Source organism: Carya illinoinensis, chromosome 3 (assembly GCF_018687715.1).
Source record: "Carya illinoinensis cultivar Pawnee chromosome 3, C.illinoinensisPawnee_v1, whole genome shotgun sequence".
Lineage (NCBI taxonomy): Eukaryota > Viridiplantae > Streptophyta > Magnoliopsida > Fagales > Juglandaceae > Carya > Carya illinoinensis.
Window position 1 is genome coordinate 5,468,991 of NC_056754.1, and position 20,251 is coordinate 5,489,241.

Here is a 20,251-nt window from a genome sequence, read left to right on the forward strand (position 1 = left end):
TTAGGAGAAAGAGACTAATATCACTCGTAAACTGGTTACATGCAAAGATTAATGATGTGGAAACTATAAACTAAAGTATTCTCAATTGAACTTGGCATGTGACATTTTATCTTGAAACAGTTGCAAACAGTTAAATCATAACCTTAACAATTATTTGAGGTAACTTTTGGGGACGTGGCAAGCCGTTAATATATAAAAGTAATGCACCTAGAAAACTGACCAAATTGAGAAGTTGGGAGAGTGTAAAAGCTTTGAAAGTCCGGTCATAGCTCACTTTCATGGCCTCCACCACCATGGAACATGCCCGTCGAAGAGATGAATCAGAGTTCAATTTGAGAGAATGGGCCCTCAAGGCCCGTATCAGTCGCGAGAACACTCTTTCCAGAAGGTTTTCAGCATCGAATATCAGAAACTTCAGAGAAGAAACAAGGTCTTTCAGATCAAATTTAACTATTTCAAGCACTGCTTCTTCACCTGGCTACACCTTAAAAGGTATATACCACTACAATCTTTCTCTCTCTCATGCAGAACTTGGTTTTCATTTACTGTTTCTCTCAAATCCTCCATTTTCTTTCTCGCAGATGAAATTGACCCTTCAACATATTCATTTACCACTGCCCTTAAAGGTACGAATAAACTGATCATATTAATTCTCAAGTGGTATATCTTTCTTCTTCTTCGTCTGAGTTTTTAATACATGATCTGGTGGCGGCTTTGTGCAGCATTGCAGACAAGGTCGGGCTATTATAGTTGGGAGTGCTCATCTCCAGACGGATTTGCTTTGAACTCCAAGTGGAATGAAGCAGAAAAGTATATATGCAACCCATTATCAGGCGAGGTGCCAATGGAGTGTTTGTCTGCTAAAACACTAAGTGGAAGATCATTTCGTAACTTAACAAACAGAATCACCATGTCTGCGCCTCTAATTCACCCTTCCCATTCACGAAAAAGCCAAACAAAGCCTTCAACTTCTGAGCAAGAAGGTTTAGTTCTCCAATTGCCAATTCCAGGTTCAAACACTTAGCCTTTTTGTGCTTGCATTTTCTTGTTTTTGTGCTCAGAAGAGATTGTTTATGAGTTGGATTAGACAGATAAATCTTTACTCTCTTTCTCTGCCCAGAAAAGAGAACAGAGGGTACGACAAGAGATGTAGGGACTCAAAGCACACCGCCTGATCTTAGTTCAAGCAGTCCTAGCCCTGTTTCGACCCCTTCCATCATAGAGAGATCGATAAACCGTTATGGGTTGGAAGGTGCTGATTCACCTCGTTCGAATGCAAAAACCAAACCTAAGCAAGAGGTATGTTGTTGTAGATTTTTCATTTGAGCTTTTTAACAATTTATAATTTGATTGCCAGTGGTTTCATTAAATATACGCCCTTTTTTTTTTTTTTTCCTATGGTGGGGGCTAGAGGAGGCTGGGGTAGGAAATTTTGGATCCTATATTTTCTCGGCAACCAAACTGATCAGTAGGGACAACGAAAATCATAACATAGCATGCAAACTCAGTAGTCTCTTTTTGGCTTTGATAAAAAATTAAATTATTGTGTTTTAGGTTAACTTTGCACATTATCAAAAGAACCGCAGTAATTGTTAGCAAATATATGGGACACTGTAGTTCCAAGTCACTTGGAAATATCAAATTTTGAACTTGGGACACAGAATTATTACCCATCCCTTCTTTAAGATATGTCCTAATTCTCATGATCTGCATCCTCCTTTTTCCGCACCACCCACTGAAAAGAAAAAAGTTATTCAAAATTAATGGTGCGTTTCTCAAGATGGGGACAAGCAAAATCAGGATTTTTCTGAATGGTGTCATATAATTGTGCTGTACCCTAACAAGGTGGGGGTACTACTGGAAGATATAGGTCCCTTAACTTTGACGTACATGCACAAATGTCTCTCCAATTTAGCCCTTATAGCCAGCTTTCCAGCCATACAGTCGTGCTTGTCTGTCTTTGTTAAACACTGTTCTGGCAATGAAAGTGTTTCTTCAGATGCCAAAAATCCGGATGACCCGGCTTCATACTTCTAGGGAAAAAAAGGAAAAATACATAATACAATTTCCATTTCAGAAACAGGTATAAAAGAAATTAACCATTTTTAAATTTTACTTTGTACCATTGTTTTGAACTCCGTGTTCATGTTCTATCTTCCCTTTGTTTTATGTGAACCACTGGAGATTCTTTGTATGCAAATGAAAAAGGACTGCTCTGCTCGCTCTTGTTCCTTTCTTCTCTTTGGAAAACAAGTCAAGCGTTCAGGGTAGGGCATTGAAAATTATTGTACTGTATCAAACCATTTAGGGTATCATGGCACCTGCATTCACAATATAGACAAACCATTTGGGCTTGACACTAGATTGAAGTAAATTGTACCTCATACTGAGTAGATTTTGTCATCTATACATTCCTAGGCTATGTACTGCAGCAGTAAATTGTGGTTGTTTTGTTCAATGACTATAGAGAAATCTGGCAACAATATCGCATACCATTTTTATATTCCTAAGTTGATCAATCAAACAAATACCAAGTGAAGTTTGCTTGTGATTGATTAATAGATATGATTAAAATCTCAGTTAGATATGCCAGACACAAATGTTTATAACTGTTTCGTGTACATAACTCGCTTGGTGGTTTGTGCAAAAATACATGAAAATAATTTTATGTGTTGTTTTATCATAAGTGAAAAATCTATATATATATATATATGTCATCATTCTGAGTTTACTCGCTTTGCAAGTACTTTGGTAGTAAACAACATAGATTTTCTTTCTTTCTTGGAAAGTAAACAATACTATTAAATGTTACCTTGTGTCCTCATGTTTCTCACTCTTTAGTGTAAGCCACATAAAATTTGCAAGTCATTAGAATTGGGCTGTTCAAAAGACTAAGCTCATGCAAAATTGCATGGATCGATCTCAGGCTTGAGGGCTTGGGGCTGAGATTTTATAGAAATGATAGCTTAGGCTGAGATTGTGTGACAGCCTAACTTTACCTAACCTAGCCCCAGATACAACTCCAGGATTCCAAGCTAGCATGGGATCGAGAGCCCAGCTAGTTCCACTGGATTCGTTGATTGGACTTTTACCGTGCCTTTCCAACAATGTAAGAACAACATAGTAAATGGACTTTCCTAAATTTTTGTGGAAAGCTCATGTTAGTTCTTATATTTCCTAATTTACCCAAGTATATGAGAACATTTAGTCCAGAAATATACTATCAAATAAGGCATTGATTTGAGTGCACATGGAGGCAGGTGGAAGTCAAAGAAACAAGAGCCAAAGAAGAAACGAAAGGAGAAGAGGAAGAGGAAGAGGACGAGAAAAAGAAGAAAGAAGGGCAAACGAGCAGGCAAGCTGGGTGCTTGTCATGGATGATAAAGAAAAGGCAGAGAGAAAAACAGAAACCAAGAACGTATAATGCCTGTCAAACACATCTCAAAGGGTGCTAAAGAAATGGCTCAAAAATGGTAAGAGAATATCTGATGAGGGAGGGGAGATTTTCTTTCCTGTGTCTCAATTTCAGGATTTAGCAGAGTCGATGAGTGTGACTGATAGGAAAAAAATTGATCGCTCGTGTGGAGGGATGATTGATGGGGTCTATGACGGTTGTTTGCTTTTTGTGCTTTTATGTTGCCGTGCGTAGTGGTGCTAGTTAGTTTTGCTGTGTTCTGTTTTTGCTGTGGTTAAGATGCGCTGACAGCTTGGGATTCACGTGCATGCTGTTGTTTCTGACTTGGCAACGCAGAATGGTTCTCTCTCTCTCTCTCTCTCTCTCTCTCTCTCTCTCTGCGTGGCACGTACGGAGAAGCAAATTTAACCAAGATAAATACTCCACCTGAAATGTTCTTTATCCGATCATTTAACCTAATAATATTAGTGTATTACATATGCTATTAGTAAGATTATTGAAGCCAGGCGTGTGGTTGATGGAGATGAACAGTTCGAGTTAACGATTTAAGCACCCAATGTTCCATTTAATTTGTTTTAAAGAATTTGCATATTAATTATAAAAAACCAAATCCTGATATTGTGATTCGTGAAGTGTTAACTAATGGATTGATATTTCGTGAAATGCTCACTTATGGATTTATAATAACATAAAGTGTCATGTAAGAGGCCTTAACTTTCTATATATACATATATAAATTTTATTTACAGTCTTGAGTGGGGGACTGCATTGATGAATGAGAGTAAAAGGAAAAAAATATTATTTTTTAAAAAAATATTATTATAAGTTTACAATTTTTTCAAACATAACTGTATGAACTTGTATGGATAGTCCTATCATAACTGCAGTGAATATATCACTCATTCTTTATCGGTTTAAAGATAAAATTATCTAAGTCTACATTACAATTTCCAAATAGAGACGAATGGAAACTGTATGTAGCATTACTTTTACTCGAAAAGAAATTCTATCTACCAATTCACCTCTGAAAATAATAATGTTATTTTTTATTCAATCTTTCTTCAACCGCAAGATAAATATTTTTTTTCCCTGGGACATTTTAAAAACTGACCTATATATTTTTAAGGGAAAAATATACAAACCTCCCTCAAATTACCACCTAACTTGAAATCACTCCAAATTATAAATTTTTACGATCATTATCTCAAATTACTAAAAAATTGTAGTCTACCTTCCTCCTTACAAAATATGACATAGCTATCCTTTAAAAAATAAAAAATAAAAATAAAAAATTGAAATTCAAAAAATTTTAACTCGGTTGACTCAAGTGGTAAAAGACTTGATCTTATTCATTAATAAAAAAGAAATTCAAAAAAAAAAATCAGAAGCCTTTCTTTTCTTAAATTTATATATTTTCATTCAGAAAGAATAATAAAAGCTACCACAATAAAATGCCAAGCTACTAAATACTCAAAGCTCCCCAAAAGCAGTTATTGACAAGGTTTCGAAATCCATTTTCTCCCTGGAAAACCCTTTGCCAGAAGCCCATCGCCAGAGCTCAGCTCCATTTGTCGGGGGGAGGGGGGCTGGAGCTTCGACTCCACCAACCTCCCTCCTCCACCAGACTCAGACTTTACTTAGGACCGTTTTCTTCTAATTTTTTAGGTTTTTTCGTTAGTTTTCTCTCGTTAGCATGGACACTAGACGATTTGCTGCTTTCCGGCGATCAAAGTCCGACACGCGCCCTGCCATCAGCCTTCCCGGGCGCTGATCTTAAGTTGACAGAAGAGATATGTCATTTCAAGCAGTGCATTTGCCTCACACGCGGCTTATGTCGTGCGTGAGTTTCACGCGCCGTTCACGCTTGAGGACAATTTCTACCGCCACGTGCTACATGGTTGGATCAGCAGCGTTGGATTTTCCTATTCCGACCATCCACTCATCTCCAATTGCGTCACCGCTAGTTGTGGTCCCTCGCCAGTGATTCGCCTCAGTTCTTCGTTACTTTCCTATATTTTCACTTTCCCAAACCAAAGATTGAGTAAAAGTGATTGTAGTAGTTCCTTCCAGCCAGTCCAAACCAACATGTTACAATACACCCCTTTTTACTGCAACTTTTTAATCTATTTATCATACTATTTAAAAGTTGTCACAAAGCAGTCTCCCTTTGTGGAAATTGGGTAGGAGCTAATCTTTTAGCTCCAATCACCCTTTTTTTTCGTTTATATTGTAATGTGTGTTATTTTTTAGAAGACTATAAAGAATTCTCACTCTATTAAACTTGTATCTTGTATTTATTAATTTATTTATAAATGTCCAATTTGTTGAGGAAAGAAAATTCTCGAACCTTCCCCTGGGCCAATAGCTTGGTCTTAGCCAATTAATGATCCCATTGACACTGATGGATACGGCTCAAAGCCCATTTCTCCCTGAGCTCTTTCCCGATTTTCCATCGACAACCCCTTTTTTCTCATTAGTTGGCTAAAATGTTGGGATCCTCTCCAAGGCAAGGCCCTTAAGATCCACTCTTGCAAAATAAATTCCGGTCCCATACACCACACCCATGACTAGACATTATACATCCAAACATATCCAGAATCTCATCCCTTATCCCTTGAGAGAGAATTAAGTCCCTTAAAAGAAAATAACAGGAATAGTTTATGCATCTTACGACTATGCAGTGTTGTATAAGCTGGTAGAATGAGTGAAGAAAGTACCGCAACAGTATCCAATTACAGCCAATGTCATCCATCTTCTCAGCTGATTTTATGTATTTCTCTCTTAAAAAATTTAAGTTCGCAATAATATTAATGTAATCCCATTGATTCTAAACATTATACAAATTGTACAAGGGACTATTGTAGTGCAATGAGTGAAGCAAACCATATAGCAGAGTTAGATTAAATCCGTCACACACTGCATTACGGAGATGCATTGGAGTTTGTGTTGGAAATAAGTCGAACTTCATATAGATTATCCCCACTCTTTCCTGCAAGCAGAAGTTTATAATGCATGAGAAGGTTTGCCACGCAACAGATTTTGTGCTCCTCAAGCCTTAAATGTTTCCATCTAAATCAAAGCATTTAAACATAATGTGCTTACCGACTTCAGCTGTGATCCCTGGTCCAAAGAATGAAGCAAATTTTGCCTAAGCCCATAAATGGAAATTAAGGTTTTAGTATGCCGTTATACTAAACTGTACTTGCATTAAGGATTACAAACAAAACTATGATGTGCAAGGGTCCAAAGATTTTAGATCCTCCAGGCTCCACAGCATTATTTACCTGTCTTTTTTCAAAATCTGACAACTCCAGAGCTTTCGCTTCAAATACCAGGACCAAACAGTATTTACCATCCTCTGCAACCTAAGACATGGTAGCAAAACAAGGCAGCATAAATTGGGTAATTGTCATTATGCTGAGATGCCAATCAATCAAAAGCCCCATCTAGAAAAACCTAATATGCTAAGCAAGCTTCTGTGAATTCAAGAAATGAAAATTTGAGGACCTTGGACAACTGGAGGCTCTACATTTCATTTATACAACCAGACAATGGGAATGGTAAACTCTTGCACTTGATATAAAAATAAATAAATAAATGGTAATGCCGAAAGAAATAGACACCACCACCAAAACTGGTTTTCATAAATTTTAAATGTAAGGCTGAGGCAGAAGAGGCATCAGTTAATCCTTTTAGAAAAAAAATATATATATCCAAGTAATAAGTATGCCTACTTCACAAGTCACATTAATTTATTGAATGATAGTATTTCAACCCTTAACTACTAGTGCAAAAAAAGCAAAAGATAAGCATACCTCTTCACGAATCGATTGTAGAATTGGAGCACTCCTCCGTGGAATTCCTCCACCCTGAAAAGTACAGCAGGAAAATAAAAATAAAAATAAAAAGGGTCAAAGCATTCCTACAGGCAACAGTATCAAGGAGAAAATCCATGACACCAACCCAATTTGCCCTGCATGGGTAATATGATCATTTTTTATACTAGCAGAAGAAAATCTATACTACATATTAAAAACCCCACACTAGGTAGTCTAACAGAACGTGTTAGAAAACATACCTGACCATACTGGAAAATCCGTTTCAATGCCTCTTCCAAATGCTGCTCATCCCCATAGCGATATCTTATAACATCATTTCTGACCTATTCAAAGTGCATAAAACGAAGATAAAATATAAAGAAAACAAAGGCAATGCCAAGCAGATAATAATACAAGGCTCACTGAAGTGATCAAAACGCAAACACAATAATGATACGGCGTAGCCAGTATAAAATCAAAGATTGTGGGGAAAATAAATGTGACAATTGACAAGGTTAAGCATTGCTACATTATAGACCACAAAATCATTGCATACATTTCACTGAAAATTGACTGAACAAAGGGTCTTAAAGGGTCATCTTCCTGATGTTTATGTTCAAAATGACCAGTTCCTCAAGATGACATGCTTGAGTAAGCGAAGAAGAGTGATTTGATTGAAGTACCTGTTTAAGAATCGGAGTGGCGCATGCTTCTCTCAACTTCTGTGCATCTGAATAAGTTAAGCATGGCACTGGTTTGAGTTCTGCATACTGCAAAAGGGACAAAAGGCTATATACTATCATGGAACCACAAAGAAGCATCACTTGGACTGTCATCACCATCAATCAAGATACGATACTAGATTCAAATAAATAAGGGCATGATCACCATGCCATCCAGGAGAGGAATCGAGCAGACCACAAGGTGTTTCCTTTCTTACTTTTCTTTTTGAGATATGAAGCGCTAACAAATTAACAATACATATAAACGTAATAAAAGTGAAAAATTTAATATTATAAAATATTTTTTTATTATTAAATGTAAGAAAAATAAATTTACCTTGAGAGCCATTCCAATAATCGCAAGAGGGAAACCATAGGTTAGCATTATCGCCGACCATTCAGATCCTGGAAGGATATTAAAATAAGCCCCAAAGCCGTACCTATAGATTGAGACAAAGGAATATGTAAAATTGAAAGAAATCCACATATTCACTAGCGAGTTGAGCAAAAGCTTTGACACGGCGTTTTGCACAAATTAAGTCTTTAAGTACTTGGGGAGCAAATAAATAGTGGGTAGAACGATTCAAGATAATGATGACATTGATGAGGTACATCATCATGAAAGATAAGCGAATTTTGCACCGGGAGTATTGAATAATTTTTCCGTGCCTGTTGTTAATAGGGTACGAAGTTTTTCCATAAGAAAAATATCTACAAGAAAAGAAGATTAATAAATTACTCACGATAAGAGTGTAACCCCAGCTCCTAGCCCAATAACACCAAACGAAACCTGCAAATTTTAGCCACAACAAAACCTCATTGATTTCCGGTGAACTTGGAACAATAACGTTAATGAAAAGTGGTATTCAATATTAGTTATTCCTATTAATTTAGACTTTGCTAACTACTCACCCACTTCAATACTAGCATTCATCATAAATAAGCCCTTACCAAGATAAAAACAAAATATGAAAGCAAGAACGGCGTGAGTCTTGGCAACTGCCAAGTACCTTAGCAAGAGAGAAGTCGTCATCGGCGACGACGGTTTTTTCGGCGGAAGAGGAGGAGAGCGAGGTGGCCTGGGTTGAATCAGCAGCTCTGAGGACGAAACGAAGTGGTTTAGGAGAAATGGATAAGGAGTGACCGGATGGTCTTGAAGGTGGGAGGTGGAGACTAGGTGGGGAACGTGGATGGACTTGGAGATGGAGAGATAGAAAGCGGACGCGATTGCAGAGAGTGGAGCTGTTGTGGCAGGAGTGGAGGATGGTTCCTCCTGATCTGGCCGCAGATATTGCTTTCATTCTATCTCTGTTAACTCTTTTATCTCTCTCGGAGCAGCCTCGTTCTGATCAATTTAAAATCTCAGAGATTGGATTTCCTCAAAAATAAAAAATAAAAAAAAAAATCTCAGAGATTGGAAGAGAGAGAGAGAGGGTGCTGTTTCTGTGGACCAACCAATTGCAGTTTGGGAGGCTCTCAACGCCTAATGTTTAGATGACGTGCCATTTTACATATCCACATCTATTAACCGAGTAATTACAAAAAAGTATATAAATTTTTAGAATGATGCTCCGTAACAAAACTCGTTTATTTAATCTTAAAAAGCTTGGAACACCGTATGATTGGTGGGACTGACATCAGTAAAATCTCGCACCTAACGATTAGTATTATTAATGTGAATACATTCAAATAAATTACTAAAATAAAATTTTGATACCAGTAATGTTATATATATTTATGAATTGTATAAATATCATACACTTATTTTTTTTAAAAATGAAAATTTATTATTGAAAAAGTAATTTTTTTTATATAAATCTTGTATTTATTTATTTTCTTAAAGAAAATATAGACATATGTAGATCACAAATAAAACTTTCGACCCACTGATTGTTTTCATAAATATTCGGAGACTTGAACCTAGAAGCCGAAAGAAATTCCCCTTAACACAAGGATTGAAATATGATTAATATGACAATAATCATAGTCTGTATATGAAGAAAAGGTAAACAAAAGGACGAGAAGCGTACAAATACAAAAGAGGCAATAGTCACTGGGAATCAGACGTAAATGCATATAAAAGCTAGTTGTAAAATAATCTAAATCCATCACCGATTTATATGAACAAACCTCCCGCTTTACATTTACATATATATATCTTCAAAAAATCGGACAAAAGTGTGCATTCAGCGCATGTAAGAAACCAAATCTCTCACATTCTTGGTCAGTCCTGAGAGTAGGAATATAGCAGGCAATGTCATCATAGATAGTTCGGGTCGGCAGCCTTGAAATGCATAAAACAGATCCACTAATTCACCTAATGTCAATACTTAGGTATGAGTTACATGAAACGGCTCACATTTTGGCCATCCAAGTCAGGAAATAAGCAAGTAATCCAACATTGCCAACTAAAATTTAAAAAAACCTGGTGGGTTTCAACTTTCCAATGCACTACTACCGGGTCCACCATTAACTAAGAAGTTTTAAAAACAACCGAGAACATCTCAGATTACCCCCCAATTCTAATGGTTTTCGGCATTATCCATGGATTAGCTATATGTCTGCTTCATTACTTCCATTTGGGGTAGTACGAGCAGAGTTTTGAATCCGTAGCCTTTTAGCCCTACAAGCAAAGCACAAAGCACATTAAAATGGTGAAGCACCTCGGTAACCAAACAAGAACAAGACCACAAACTACGAAGCCTTGGCTTCTGGCATACATTTGGATGCTTTGCTTTATCTCCGAATGTAATTTTAATTCTTTTATCATCACAAATTAGTATAGGTCCACAATTATCAACAGCAGGTACTTCTATTAATTTATAATTACTCTAAGACCTAGTAACCGAGTAGGCAACGACCTAGAAATATCCAAAACTCCAATAGAGCATCGTTGACAGTGACACAAATAAGCAGGTTATTCATATGATCCTCATGAATTGAAACCAAAATTCCCAAAATTACAGCTCAACTCTGATTGGCGTGTATCCCTAGCTTCATCCTATTACCAATTTTGGCAAGCCTCAAATAACTCTTTTCATCCGTTGAATACAAACGCAATGATACTAAATAAACATACATATATGTATGTATGTATGTATGTAACTGTTTAAAGTAACTTTCATGATATCAATGTATCTTGGTGAATCTTATCTACACCACTCTTTAAAACTGTCTAATGAACTTTGATACTAGTTTCAAGAAAAATATATATATGCATTTATAGACACTAGTCATTAAAATGATTCTAGATTACTGAAAGTCCCTCCTGCTTATATCCGCTTGCATACGTTCAAGAAAAATATCTGCTTTTATATATATGTATATAGATCCCCTTCCTGGACCTATTAAATTTGTTTCATAAACACTTGATGATAGGGAAAAGAATCACCAAAACCCTCAAGTAGAGCTGTGGTAAAACAAAAGGCTCAACTGCACAAAACGATATCATCTTGAAATGTAAACAAAAAGTGCACTTTACCTCGAGTAAGAAATGTACTCCTCAACTGCTTGTTTCTGTTCAGCTCCATAGACAAACCATTTTTCATAAGATGCAACTGCCTCCAATGCCCCCATATCTTTATAACAAAACATAATAGTTTCAGATGTCTTCGAATAATATACAGCAATAATTGCAGATTCATACAATAGGTTGGACACTAATGTTATGATACATTGTCTGAGATGGCACTAGATATGTGTCTGTACACAATTGGATTTGTCTCATAACAGACGCCACTATACTTTTTTGTAAGAACCAGACTCACTAATCGGATTTTCTATGAAGTAAATTAGAACTTCTGAAAAATGGAGCCAACAAACCTTGAAGTAAAATTCCCTGGTCCCCACCATAACCTTTCAATTTCCAAAATGCACGGCCATTAACATCCAAAAAGATAGCCTCAGTTCTAACAGCATCAGATATTCTCTTCCCTGTAAGTATTATAAATAAAATGAAAGTCAAAGTAATGTTTTTGAAACAAAAATTCTCATGGAATTAATGAAGTATTATAATATAGATAGGTAAAGCACACGAAGATTCAATAATTAGTGAAGCAATAATTAAACTACTAAAATTTGGAATAATTAACCCCAAGGTGTTGGCCCAAGTGGTGAAGGCCTTGGTCTTGGGGTATCACTCCTTTCAAGGACCAGAGTTCAACACCTAATGAATGCAAGCAATCCTTTGGAGCCATTCCCTGGTGAAAAATCAACAATTTAACCAGTTTCATGTAGAAAAACTTTTAAGAGTGCAGTACACGAGACCGGAGTTTACTTTATAGAAATAGGTCCGAAGGGCCTGCCTTCGAAAGGCTCCCCAACATAAAAAAAAAAAAATGGAACAAGATAGTAGTTTGCTAAGGTAACAATTCTGTCGCCTATCTACACGCTTGCTTCACGTTTTACTAGGGATACAATTGTTCAGTCTACCCATATGTTGGCTTCAGATTTTACATGAGTACATTATATGGCAATATGCGATACTGCCAGCAACTCCCTAAAATGGAGTTTCAAAATATGATATATTGGCCTTCAACGCTCTGCTTATATTTTCTCAATATAAAGCATCATATATTTTTTTCACTGCCATAAGATAAAGCATTATATATGATATGCCAAAAGACAAAAATGTGATCAGTCATTGGCCTTTTTGAGAGTTGTACTGAGGATAATTGCATCTAAGTCCCTTTCTTACACTTTCCTTTAGATGAATTGCCAGACTACTATTATGTTACCAAACCTCGAAATAACAAGATATATTCTCCATAAAGAAAGATTCCTTGTCTAAATTTTAAAGCATTGACTCCAAAAGTTCAAAGGAAAAAAAAGTCTGCTAATATTTTTAATTAAAAACACAGTATCTAGCATTCATTAAAATTGTATATTCTTCAAAAATTAGAAACCATAAACTTACTTTTGGATACCATTCCCATGGCATCAAGCATCTGAGAATGAGCTTGAGCCGCTTCACGTTTTATTCGTGAAACAACAGCTTCATATTTTCGGATTGAAAGAGGAGCGCCACTTTGTGCAATAATAGCCTTGGCTACCTCATCCTGCAAGTTCTGCTTTAGAAGTTTTTCCTATGCCAAAAGAAAAGTTTCAAATTACAAGCCACTTCAAGAAGGTCATTTCTTTTTTCTTTTTTTTAGAGAGAATATTGTCTGTAAGCTTTAAAAGATGTATGCCTAATTTTTGTTACCTTATCCTTTGCAGCCATAAGCTTTTCTTTTGCTTCCTTCTCTCGTTCAACAACTTTTGTATTTTGGCCGTCAATCCAACTCCTTAATTTTCTAGAAGTATATTAAAGAACTTTCGCATCATACTCTGTGCCAAGAACTAGTACATTTTTTGTACGGAAAAAAAGTCACTAAAAACAATTTAAACTTCAAATCCTTTTTACTTACTCTGTGCCAAGAGCCTCATCGCAAATAAAATTTAAGATTTTAAGTTTCATCGAGAAGTCTAACTTATCATATTCATCAACACCTCTATCAAAACAATCTGAGCGCAGTTCTTTCGATGCGCATTGGGATTCAGAGATGCAATTCCCCAGAGCTTGCCACCATGACTTTCTTCCATTTGTCGGACTCGGCGAAACAGACCTAAACAGAAAATGTGGGCAGATAATAATCCACTGCATGCAAAAATTTTACAGCTAAAACAAAAACAATGAACTTCTACAGAAATAGTTATTGATCAAAACTCATACTCTTTCCCTGCGGCCTTTTGTATTAAAGACAAAAGTTGGATCTGAAAATGAACCGTCATTGAATATTGTGCTCGACGCCCACGTCGCCCATACCTTAATTCTCGAAGCAAAGATGCAGCTTGTCCTTTTTTAACATCAAGAACCTAAAGACATAATGGAAAAGTCAGTTTACCAATGATAACAAATGGAATTCATCCCAAAATAAAAAAAGTTCAAAGGAAATCGGAGGTAGTTTACCATACATAATTGTGATTCTCTTCGTGGATTTAACAAAATTTTTTTTGTTACTTATCATCTACGGACATTATATTTATTTTAATTCTTCTCATTTTATTTTAATTTTTTAATTTTACTTAAAACTAATAAATTCTACTACACATTATCTATAAATTTCATATTCAATAAGAGAAAAAAAAAATTAAAAAATTATATACAGTATATGACGTGTAAAAATGATCTGTAAATTTTTTTTTTAACAAAACACCTGTTTAATTTACCTTTCCAAATGAGGCACAAAATTCTAAAAATTGCAAGGCATTTCCAACATCTGCAGGAGGTAAATCAATTTCAGCTACAGTTGCTAAGTTGGCACCCTGGGGCAAAGCAACGTCAGCATCAAATTCTGTCCCCTCCAGACCCACTGTACACTTCCTGACTTTGTTTGACACTCGAACTTTCTTGGGTTTGTCCCTGGCATTCTCAATCTTCAGAGCATTCAGCGCTCCTGCATCTTTCAGAGTTCTCCCATCCTTTTTCTCTTCTGATTTAATGGGACTCAAAGGAACATCCTTTGGAGCCTTCGTGTTATAATTATTATTCTTGGAAATTCCAGTTTCTTTAACTTCTTCTTTAGAGAACTCGGTAACTTTTGCCTTCGTCGAGCTACTCTTCTTTGGGTGTGCACCTTTATCGTTGCTACCATTACATATTTCCTTCAATCCTTCCCGCTTTATTTTCTTTGACTTGTCATCAGAGTCTGTCGCTAATTTCAGAGAATTCAAGTCCGTATCAGTCTTTCCACCAAAAGAATTTTCCTTCCCCAATTTTTTTGGTGAGACGACTTCAGGTTCCTGTGAATATGCCCAATCAGTCAAATACGTCAAAAAGTAGAATGTTGTTACACTGTCACACAGTACCTGGAAAAACACTAACAAACATTGTTTAAAGCAACCGGCTCATTTGGTGATACACCAACATTTTCAACAACCTTTTCATCGTCCAATTTGTCAGAATCTTTCACATTTAGCATTTCTGAAACAGATGAGTAACCAGCACTCCTGGCTGTTTGCACTAGTTGGCCGGTGGGTTTGTGACCTTTCTTCTTCCTAGAAAAATCATTATTTTTCAGACCACTGAAATCATAGAAGTGACAAATACAGTAACATATTAGCTCACAGAATTTAACACTTGCATGCAGAAACTGCAATTGCAAATGCCTCTGCACTTGGGACATTTCCAGTCAGCCAACATTTCCACCTCTTCTGCTTTCTCTCCATATCTAGATCAACATTAAACCAAATGTAATGGCCGATAGCAGATGTATGACCCCTAGTACTGGATTTCGTATTATTAACTTTGAGTAGAGGAAGAACAAGAATAATACGCTTATTATGAAATATAACCTGTTCAGTAGACATTTGTGGCAGAAGTTTATGGCACAGAGCTTGTTCACTTTCATGTTCTTACACGACGCCGAGAAATCCAATGTTTTTTGACGACACTTCAACATAAGAATGAAAACAATCAGTAAAGTAGAGCAAACCAAAAGGCCAGCAACTTAAATTGCCATTAGCCCCTGCATTTGGCTGCTGATAAGAGAAATGAATCTTGAAAACTAATCACACATAAAACGCATTCTGAAACCTAGGCCTCGCAATGCAGTTATTTACCATGAAATTTCAAATCAGATTCAGTTTCTCGTCATGTAAACAGAAGAGAGAGGGGAAAACTTGAAATCGAAGATTAATGAATTACCTGGTGACAGCTCTTTCCATTCTCGGAATCGTATATTCGATTTCCGACAACGCGAACTCCGGGACACTTGGCTCGCTTTGCTTTGTTTCCATCATCGTCGTTGGCGCCGTCCTCGATGACACGCCTCCTCTTCTTCGTCTCCTCGATCTTCTCCTTCTTATGCGAGGCTTTGCTTTCAGATGCAACGGCCATTACCGGAAACTGTTTTTCCACAAGTGTTTTCAATTCCGTGTTTGTCTTAAGATACTAAAGAAAGGATGACAGTGCGAGCAGGGAGAGAGAGGCATGCGCGCGCTTTAGACCTTTCTTTGAATTTTTTTAGTTTCCTTTCGATTTTCCCACTTTGTTCTCCGGCGGGAAAACGAATTCCTGGAATTTGGGATTTTTGGGGGCTCGTGAGCGCCAAATTAAATTGTTTCGCGTTTATTTATCGGACAATTTTGTTGTAAAGGATAAATTGCAATTCCATAATTGGTTGCGTGGATAAATTCGTGTGTTTTTACATACCAGTGGCTAAGATATTTTTTTATTTTATATTTGTTTGAAAATAAAGTTAATGTTAATCCATGCCTGAGAATCTAACTTCTTTGACATAAAAGGTCGAGATGGTGAGTCGGCGACACAAATAATGCAAATTATATGGCTTTTTTTTACTTTTTTTATTTATTGAGAATTTAACATTATTCATTCATTATAAAAAAGTTACATACATGACAAATCATACATATAGAAAAATTCTCAAATCACAATTTAATTATTGTATTTAAAGCTTTATCAATACACAAATTCATTTGTAATTGATATGGTTTTGATTACTGTTGTAGCTCTCTACATACAAATCATCTAAGAGAAAACACTCTACCTAAAATAGAGATTTATACTTCACTTTCCATAAGAGAAGATGACTACTTAACCTCTACAAACAAAACATCTAAAAGACAATTTATATATATTTTTTAAACTAACAAAAGGAAATAACAATAAAAGCTAAAAGATAGATGTGAAAATGACTAATTATAATTTTAAGCTATTTTGATGGAGTTCGAAACCAGTCATAATAGTCAAATCTAAGTGATTTGATCCAATGAACTGTCACTATCTTCTTAACAATTGGCCTAAAAAATATTTTTATGCTACTTGTGTATCACAATTGGTGCTAGAAAACTGTTGATCTATCTTTTCAACTTTGAATGAAATAAATAAATTAAAAAAAAATAAGTGACGGAATGATAGGGAGAATAGGAGAGAATGAGGGATGGAAATAGGAGAGAAAGAAAATGGGAAAAAGAAATGAGAAGTAGGATGGGATAATTTACGAGAGAATTTGAGAGGGAAAGTGTTGGCATTAGAGTTTCTAAAACCGGTCCTGGGGTGTTCACAAATTATATAGCTACACATGGATGCGTATATTTATACATATAGTGCATACTTGATTCACAAAATTAAGGTTCGAAAAATCAAAATCTAATAAAGATTAATTCAATAAATCAAGCTACTCAATAATCAGATGATCCATGACAGTTTTGAACAAGTTATTTAAATATTAATTATAAGTATTAAAAATCATATATAATGCAATTCGAGCATATCATATATAAAAGAGTATTAAATATAAATTTATTGACCAATTTGAATAAAAAATATATGGTATGAATCTAGAGTTTTGATAAACATGTAATTTATGCATTTAATTTCAATTGCCGACATTTTTCTAAAGAAGATAAAGGCTATTTAATTATAAGTACATAGCAAATATAATATTTAAAAATAATAATATTTGTAGTCGTTGAGTGCACAAACATCTCGCAATTTCTTTAAACACAATGAATCAATATATAATTCATGTGAAAAAAAATTTGATTTTTTTAATAGTGGACCTCACTATTTTGTAAAACAATTGCGTAGTACTTGCATACTCCATAACTGTATGCAACATTACTTAATATCTTATGTACAACCACAAATTTAATATAAATACACATTTATCTCCTAATTTTTTTGTTCAATTATAGAAAATAAAGAATCACATGTTTATCTTTCAATCTTTTTAGGATTCTTGTTGAATATAATAATAGAAAAAGTTAATATATGCTTTGATGCTTTGATGCTTTTGTATAATAAATTTTAAAAAAATACGTATTTGTTAAAAAAAATAAAATTTTAAATGGTCTAAAATCGAATATACTTAATATGAATCAGTCAATTAAAATGATTTATTGAACAATTAAAAAAATTCACTACAATTTGTTTGATTTCCAACCGATTCAAATTTAATCGGCCTGAATCGACCGTTTTTCAAACCTTGATTGAAATAAAAAATGTAATCCATAAAGGTTGATACATTCCAATACGTTATTGAGTTAATTAAATAAAAGAGAAATGATATTTACAGTCGTGGTTGTGCAAGTGACGTGCAATCGCTTTGAAAAAAATGAATTAATATGGAACCTACATGAAAAAAAACTAACTTTTTAATCATGGACCTCACTCTTTTTCAAAGCGATTGCGTGACGTTTACAATTCAATGATTGTATGTAACATTTTTGTAAATAAAAATGGCAAGTTTGTCTGTTTAATGAATCGTAATGTATTTATGAGCCTGAAACGACATTCCACATTTTAATATACTTTATTTGATGATTTCATTAAAGAAAAATATTATTTATACTTTCAATTTTATGTGCATAATCATACATACTGACATGTCAGCAATTAAAAATATGAACATTTTGAAATTCAAATTAAAAAAAATTATAAAATTGCGCATAAAGCTATACATACATATAGCACTACTCTTATCTTAATGCGACTATATTCTATATAACCCTATCATAGTTTATTCTCTATAAATTAAAATAGAGTATAAACTAAACAATAAAAAAACCGAAGAAGACATTGGATTTTGATCGCTACATTTTTATTATTTTTGATGACTTAATTAATATAAAATATAATTTTTAAATTATAAGAAAATTACAAAGCCATGAGATTAAAGAACCCTCTAGATAATTATAAAGTCCAAATACTTTGATAGAGATTATAATATTTCTAACATTATCTAACATGGATAAGGATGAAGCCTTGAGTTTGAAATTCTTTTTTTATTTTTTCTTCATCGCTATATAAATACAACTTACAATATATAAATACAAGTGTTACAAACATAAGTAGTCTAGTAAACTAGACATTGAATATAAGGATTATAATTTTTATTTTATATAATTTTTCGATAAACATCAAGAAGAGATACAAAAATAGCAGTACGTAGATTCATATAATTGATCTTGAGATTCATATAATTATCGTATAACTCATTTTACATGAACCAACCAATATAATAGCATTATTTCATAAAAAAATAAAAATATTTAAAATCTAAAACTTTTACATTGTATATCGACTAGAAAGAGGGCGGTCGCTTGCGAATGGTAAGTAAATATGTGTGTGTATCATTACGCCCATGCCAATAGCCCAACACATCCGACCGATGAGACGCATAAACACATTGGAATTAGCGACAGCAAAATTTAAAATAGATGCAGCCGCGTAGACAAAATTCCCTATGAGCGCGTTACACAGTATTTCCCCTCCCAGCTTATTGGCCACCCACAATATACCGGAAAATCCCAGAAGCTCACGCATCGCCAGGAATAGACGAAAAATAAACAGAGCCGAGTCATCCGTTAGAGCGAATGGTGGAACGTGCGTTTTCAAGAAGAGAGGCAATGAAGCCACAGCATCTACGTGCGTACGTACAACAAAAAATCATCCAAAACATGAAATACAAACGCAATTAGCATTATAATTAAAATGAATGAATTAATCATATCGGTGAGTGCATTACCTGAGATGCCAATTGGGTCGTATTCAAAAAACCAGCAGCCCAAGGCGACGACAAGGCAAGTTACCCGAATATGATAGAGAGTGATTTTTCCGGGATAGTCCCTAAAAGTACTACCAATATTTCGCCGATCGAACCCACCTCCAGCCATTGCAAACAACACTAGCTACTACGAAGTACCAGAAAGATGAAGAGGAAGAACAACACACGAGAGCGATAATAATTAACGCAGAAAACAAAAAAGAAGTGCAGAAGATTTAGAGAGAGTACTGATGAGTCTAAAAGGATTGGTTTGTATGTATTTATAGAGGCGAACGTACGTGCCGATCAATAAGGCTCCATTCGAAAATAAAGTCCTACAGAAAGATCAGCAGAGTCGTAGTTGAATCGTAACAATCGTTGCTCTATCTCAATAGCTTTGGAATCATATTCAAACTCGTACTCTTGAGTCCTTGACTAGGAGCCGAACCACTTTGTATGATTCAGCTCCAAAAATTTTACGATAATGAATAGCGCGTTTCCTAAAACGAGTAATGGTGGGCACTCTATTTTTTTTTTTAAATGAAGTTTATTGCTAAAAAATTATTATCATTTTTATGTAAGTTTTAAAGTGCCAAAATTTCATACATTTTCTTTGAATAAAATAGAGTATATTATTAAAAAAATTATATCTTGCATAAAAAATAATTGTTTTATTTTGAGAAAAAAATATGTAAATTTATAACTTGCATAGAAAATAATTTTTTAATCATATAACTCATTTTTGTA

The 20,251-nt window shown here is 34.9% G+C and overlaps 4 protein-coding genes across 6 annotated transcripts; 1 reads left to right on the top strand and 3 right to left on the bottom strand.

The window, feature by feature from the left end:
- The first annotated feature begins 202 nt into the window (after positions 1–202).
- On the top strand, positions 203–3,778 carry LOC122302789. Its single transcript, XM_043114210.1, has 5 exons — positions 203–492; positions 582–626; positions 723–1,010; positions 1,121–1,299; positions 3,261–3,778. Exons 1-5 carry the CDS (start codon positions 279–281, stop codon positions 3,453–3,455), a joined length of 921 nt encoding a protein of 306 aa, XP_042970144.1. The 5' UTR covers positions 203–278; the 3' UTR covers positions 3,456–3,778.
- A 2,369-nt stretch (positions 3,779–6,147) lies between these two features.
- On the bottom strand, positions 6,148–9,404 carry LOC122302790 (thylakoid membrane protein slr0575-like). Its single transcript, XM_043114211.1, has 9 exons — positions 8,966–9,404; positions 8,699–8,745; positions 8,293–8,395; positions 7,917–8,003; positions 7,494–7,577; positions 7,231–7,284; positions 6,700–6,780; positions 6,518–6,563; positions 6,148–6,404 (listed from the first exon to the last, which is right to left on the bottom strand). Exons 1-9 carry the CDS (start codon positions 9,254–9,256, stop codon positions 6,337–6,339), a joined length of 861 nt encoding a protein of 286 aa, XP_042970145.1. The 5' UTR covers positions 9,257–9,404; the 3' UTR covers positions 6,148–6,336.
- An 842-nt stretch (positions 9,405–10,246) lies between these two features.
- On the bottom strand, positions 10,247–15,996 carry LOC122302784. Of its 3 annotated transcripts, none has more exons than XM_043114203.1 (12): positions 15,643–15,996; positions 15,291–15,388; positions 15,080–15,166; positions 14,876–14,993; positions 14,166–14,738; positions 13,762–13,811; positions 13,364–13,561; positions 13,159–13,249; positions 12,871–13,039; positions 11,778–11,888; positions 11,437–11,533; positions 10,247–10,578 (listed from the first exon to the last, which is right to left on the bottom strand). In XM_043114203.1, exons 1-12 carry the CDS (start codon positions 15,832–15,834, stop codon positions 10,509–10,511), a joined length of 1,854 nt encoding a protein of 617 aa, XP_042970137.1. In that variant the 5' UTR covers positions 15,835–15,996; the 3' UTR covers positions 10,247–10,508. The 3 variants fall into 3 exon arrangements, with proteins under 3 accessions (XP_042970137.1, XP_042970134.1, XP_042970136.1); XM_043114200.1 differs by having other exon boundaries at positions 13,669–13,811; positions 15,643–15,991; XM_043114202.1 differs by lacking the exon at positions 15,080–15,166 and having other exon boundaries at positions 13,669–13,811; positions 15,643–15,993.
- Positions 15,997–18,917: 2,921 nt separating this feature from the next.
- On the bottom strand, positions 18,918–19,957 carry LOC122302794 (sugar transport protein MST3-like). The gene is made up of 2 exons (XM_043114215.1): positions 19,487–19,957; positions 18,918–19,382 (listed from the first exon to the last, which is right to left on the bottom strand). The coding sequence occupies exons 1-2, from the start codon at positions 19,632–19,634 to the stop codon at positions 19,027–19,029; spliced, it is 504 nt and encodes a 167-aa protein (XP_042970149.1). The 5' UTR covers positions 19,635–19,957; the 3' UTR covers positions 18,918–19,026.
- Positions 19,958–20,251: the final 294 nt, after the last annotated feature.

Excerpts from the sequence above, each read along its gene's own strand:
- LOC122302789 (XM_043114210.1), top strand. The coding sequence starts at position 279 with ATGGCCTCCACCACCATGGAACATGCCCGTCGAAGAGATGAATCAGAG. Across the intron at positions 627-722 it reads ATTTACCACTGCCCTTAAAG|CATTGCAGACAAGGTCGGGC; the intron begins GTACGAATAAAC and ends GGCTTTGTGCAG. Across the intron at positions 1,300-3,260 it reads AAACCAAACCTAAGCAAGAG|GTGGAAGTCAAAGAAACAAG; the intron begins GTATGTTGTTGT and ends ACATGGAGGCAG.
- LOC122302794 (XM_043114215.1), bottom strand. The coding sequence starts at position 19,634 with ATGGCTGGAGGTGGGTTCGATCGGCGAAATATTGGTAGTACTTTTAGG. Across the intron at positions 19,383-19,486 it reads CGACCCAATTGGCATCTCAG|ATGCTGTGGCTTCATTGCCT; the intron begins GTAATGCACTCA and ends GTACGCACGTAG.
- LOC122302784 (XM_043114200.1), bottom strand. The coding sequence starts at position 15,834 with ATGGCCGTTGCATCTGAAAGCAAAGCCTCGCATAAGAAGGAGAAGATC. Across the intron at positions 14,994-15,079 it reads TGCAATTGCAGTTTCTGCAT|GAAGAAGAAAGGTCACAAAC; the intron begins GCAAGTGTTAAA and ends TGATTTTTCTAG. Across the intron at positions 13,250-13,363 it reads GATGAGGCTCTTGGCACAGA|AAAATTAAGGAGTTGGATTG; the intron begins GTAAGTAAAAAG and ends ATATACTTCTAG.
- LOC122302790 (XM_043114211.1), bottom strand. The coding sequence starts at position 9,256 with ATGAAAGCAATATCTGCGGCCAGATCAGGAGGAACCATCCTCCACTCC. Across the intron at positions 8,004-8,292 it reads TTATTGGAATGGCTCTCAAG|TATGCAGAACTCAAACCAGT; the intron begins GTAAATTTATTT and ends TCCCTTTTGCAG. Across the intron at positions 7,578-7,916 it reads CCACTCCGATTCTTAAACAG|GTCAGAAATGATGTTATAAG; the intron begins GTACTTCAATCA and ends CACTTTGAATAG.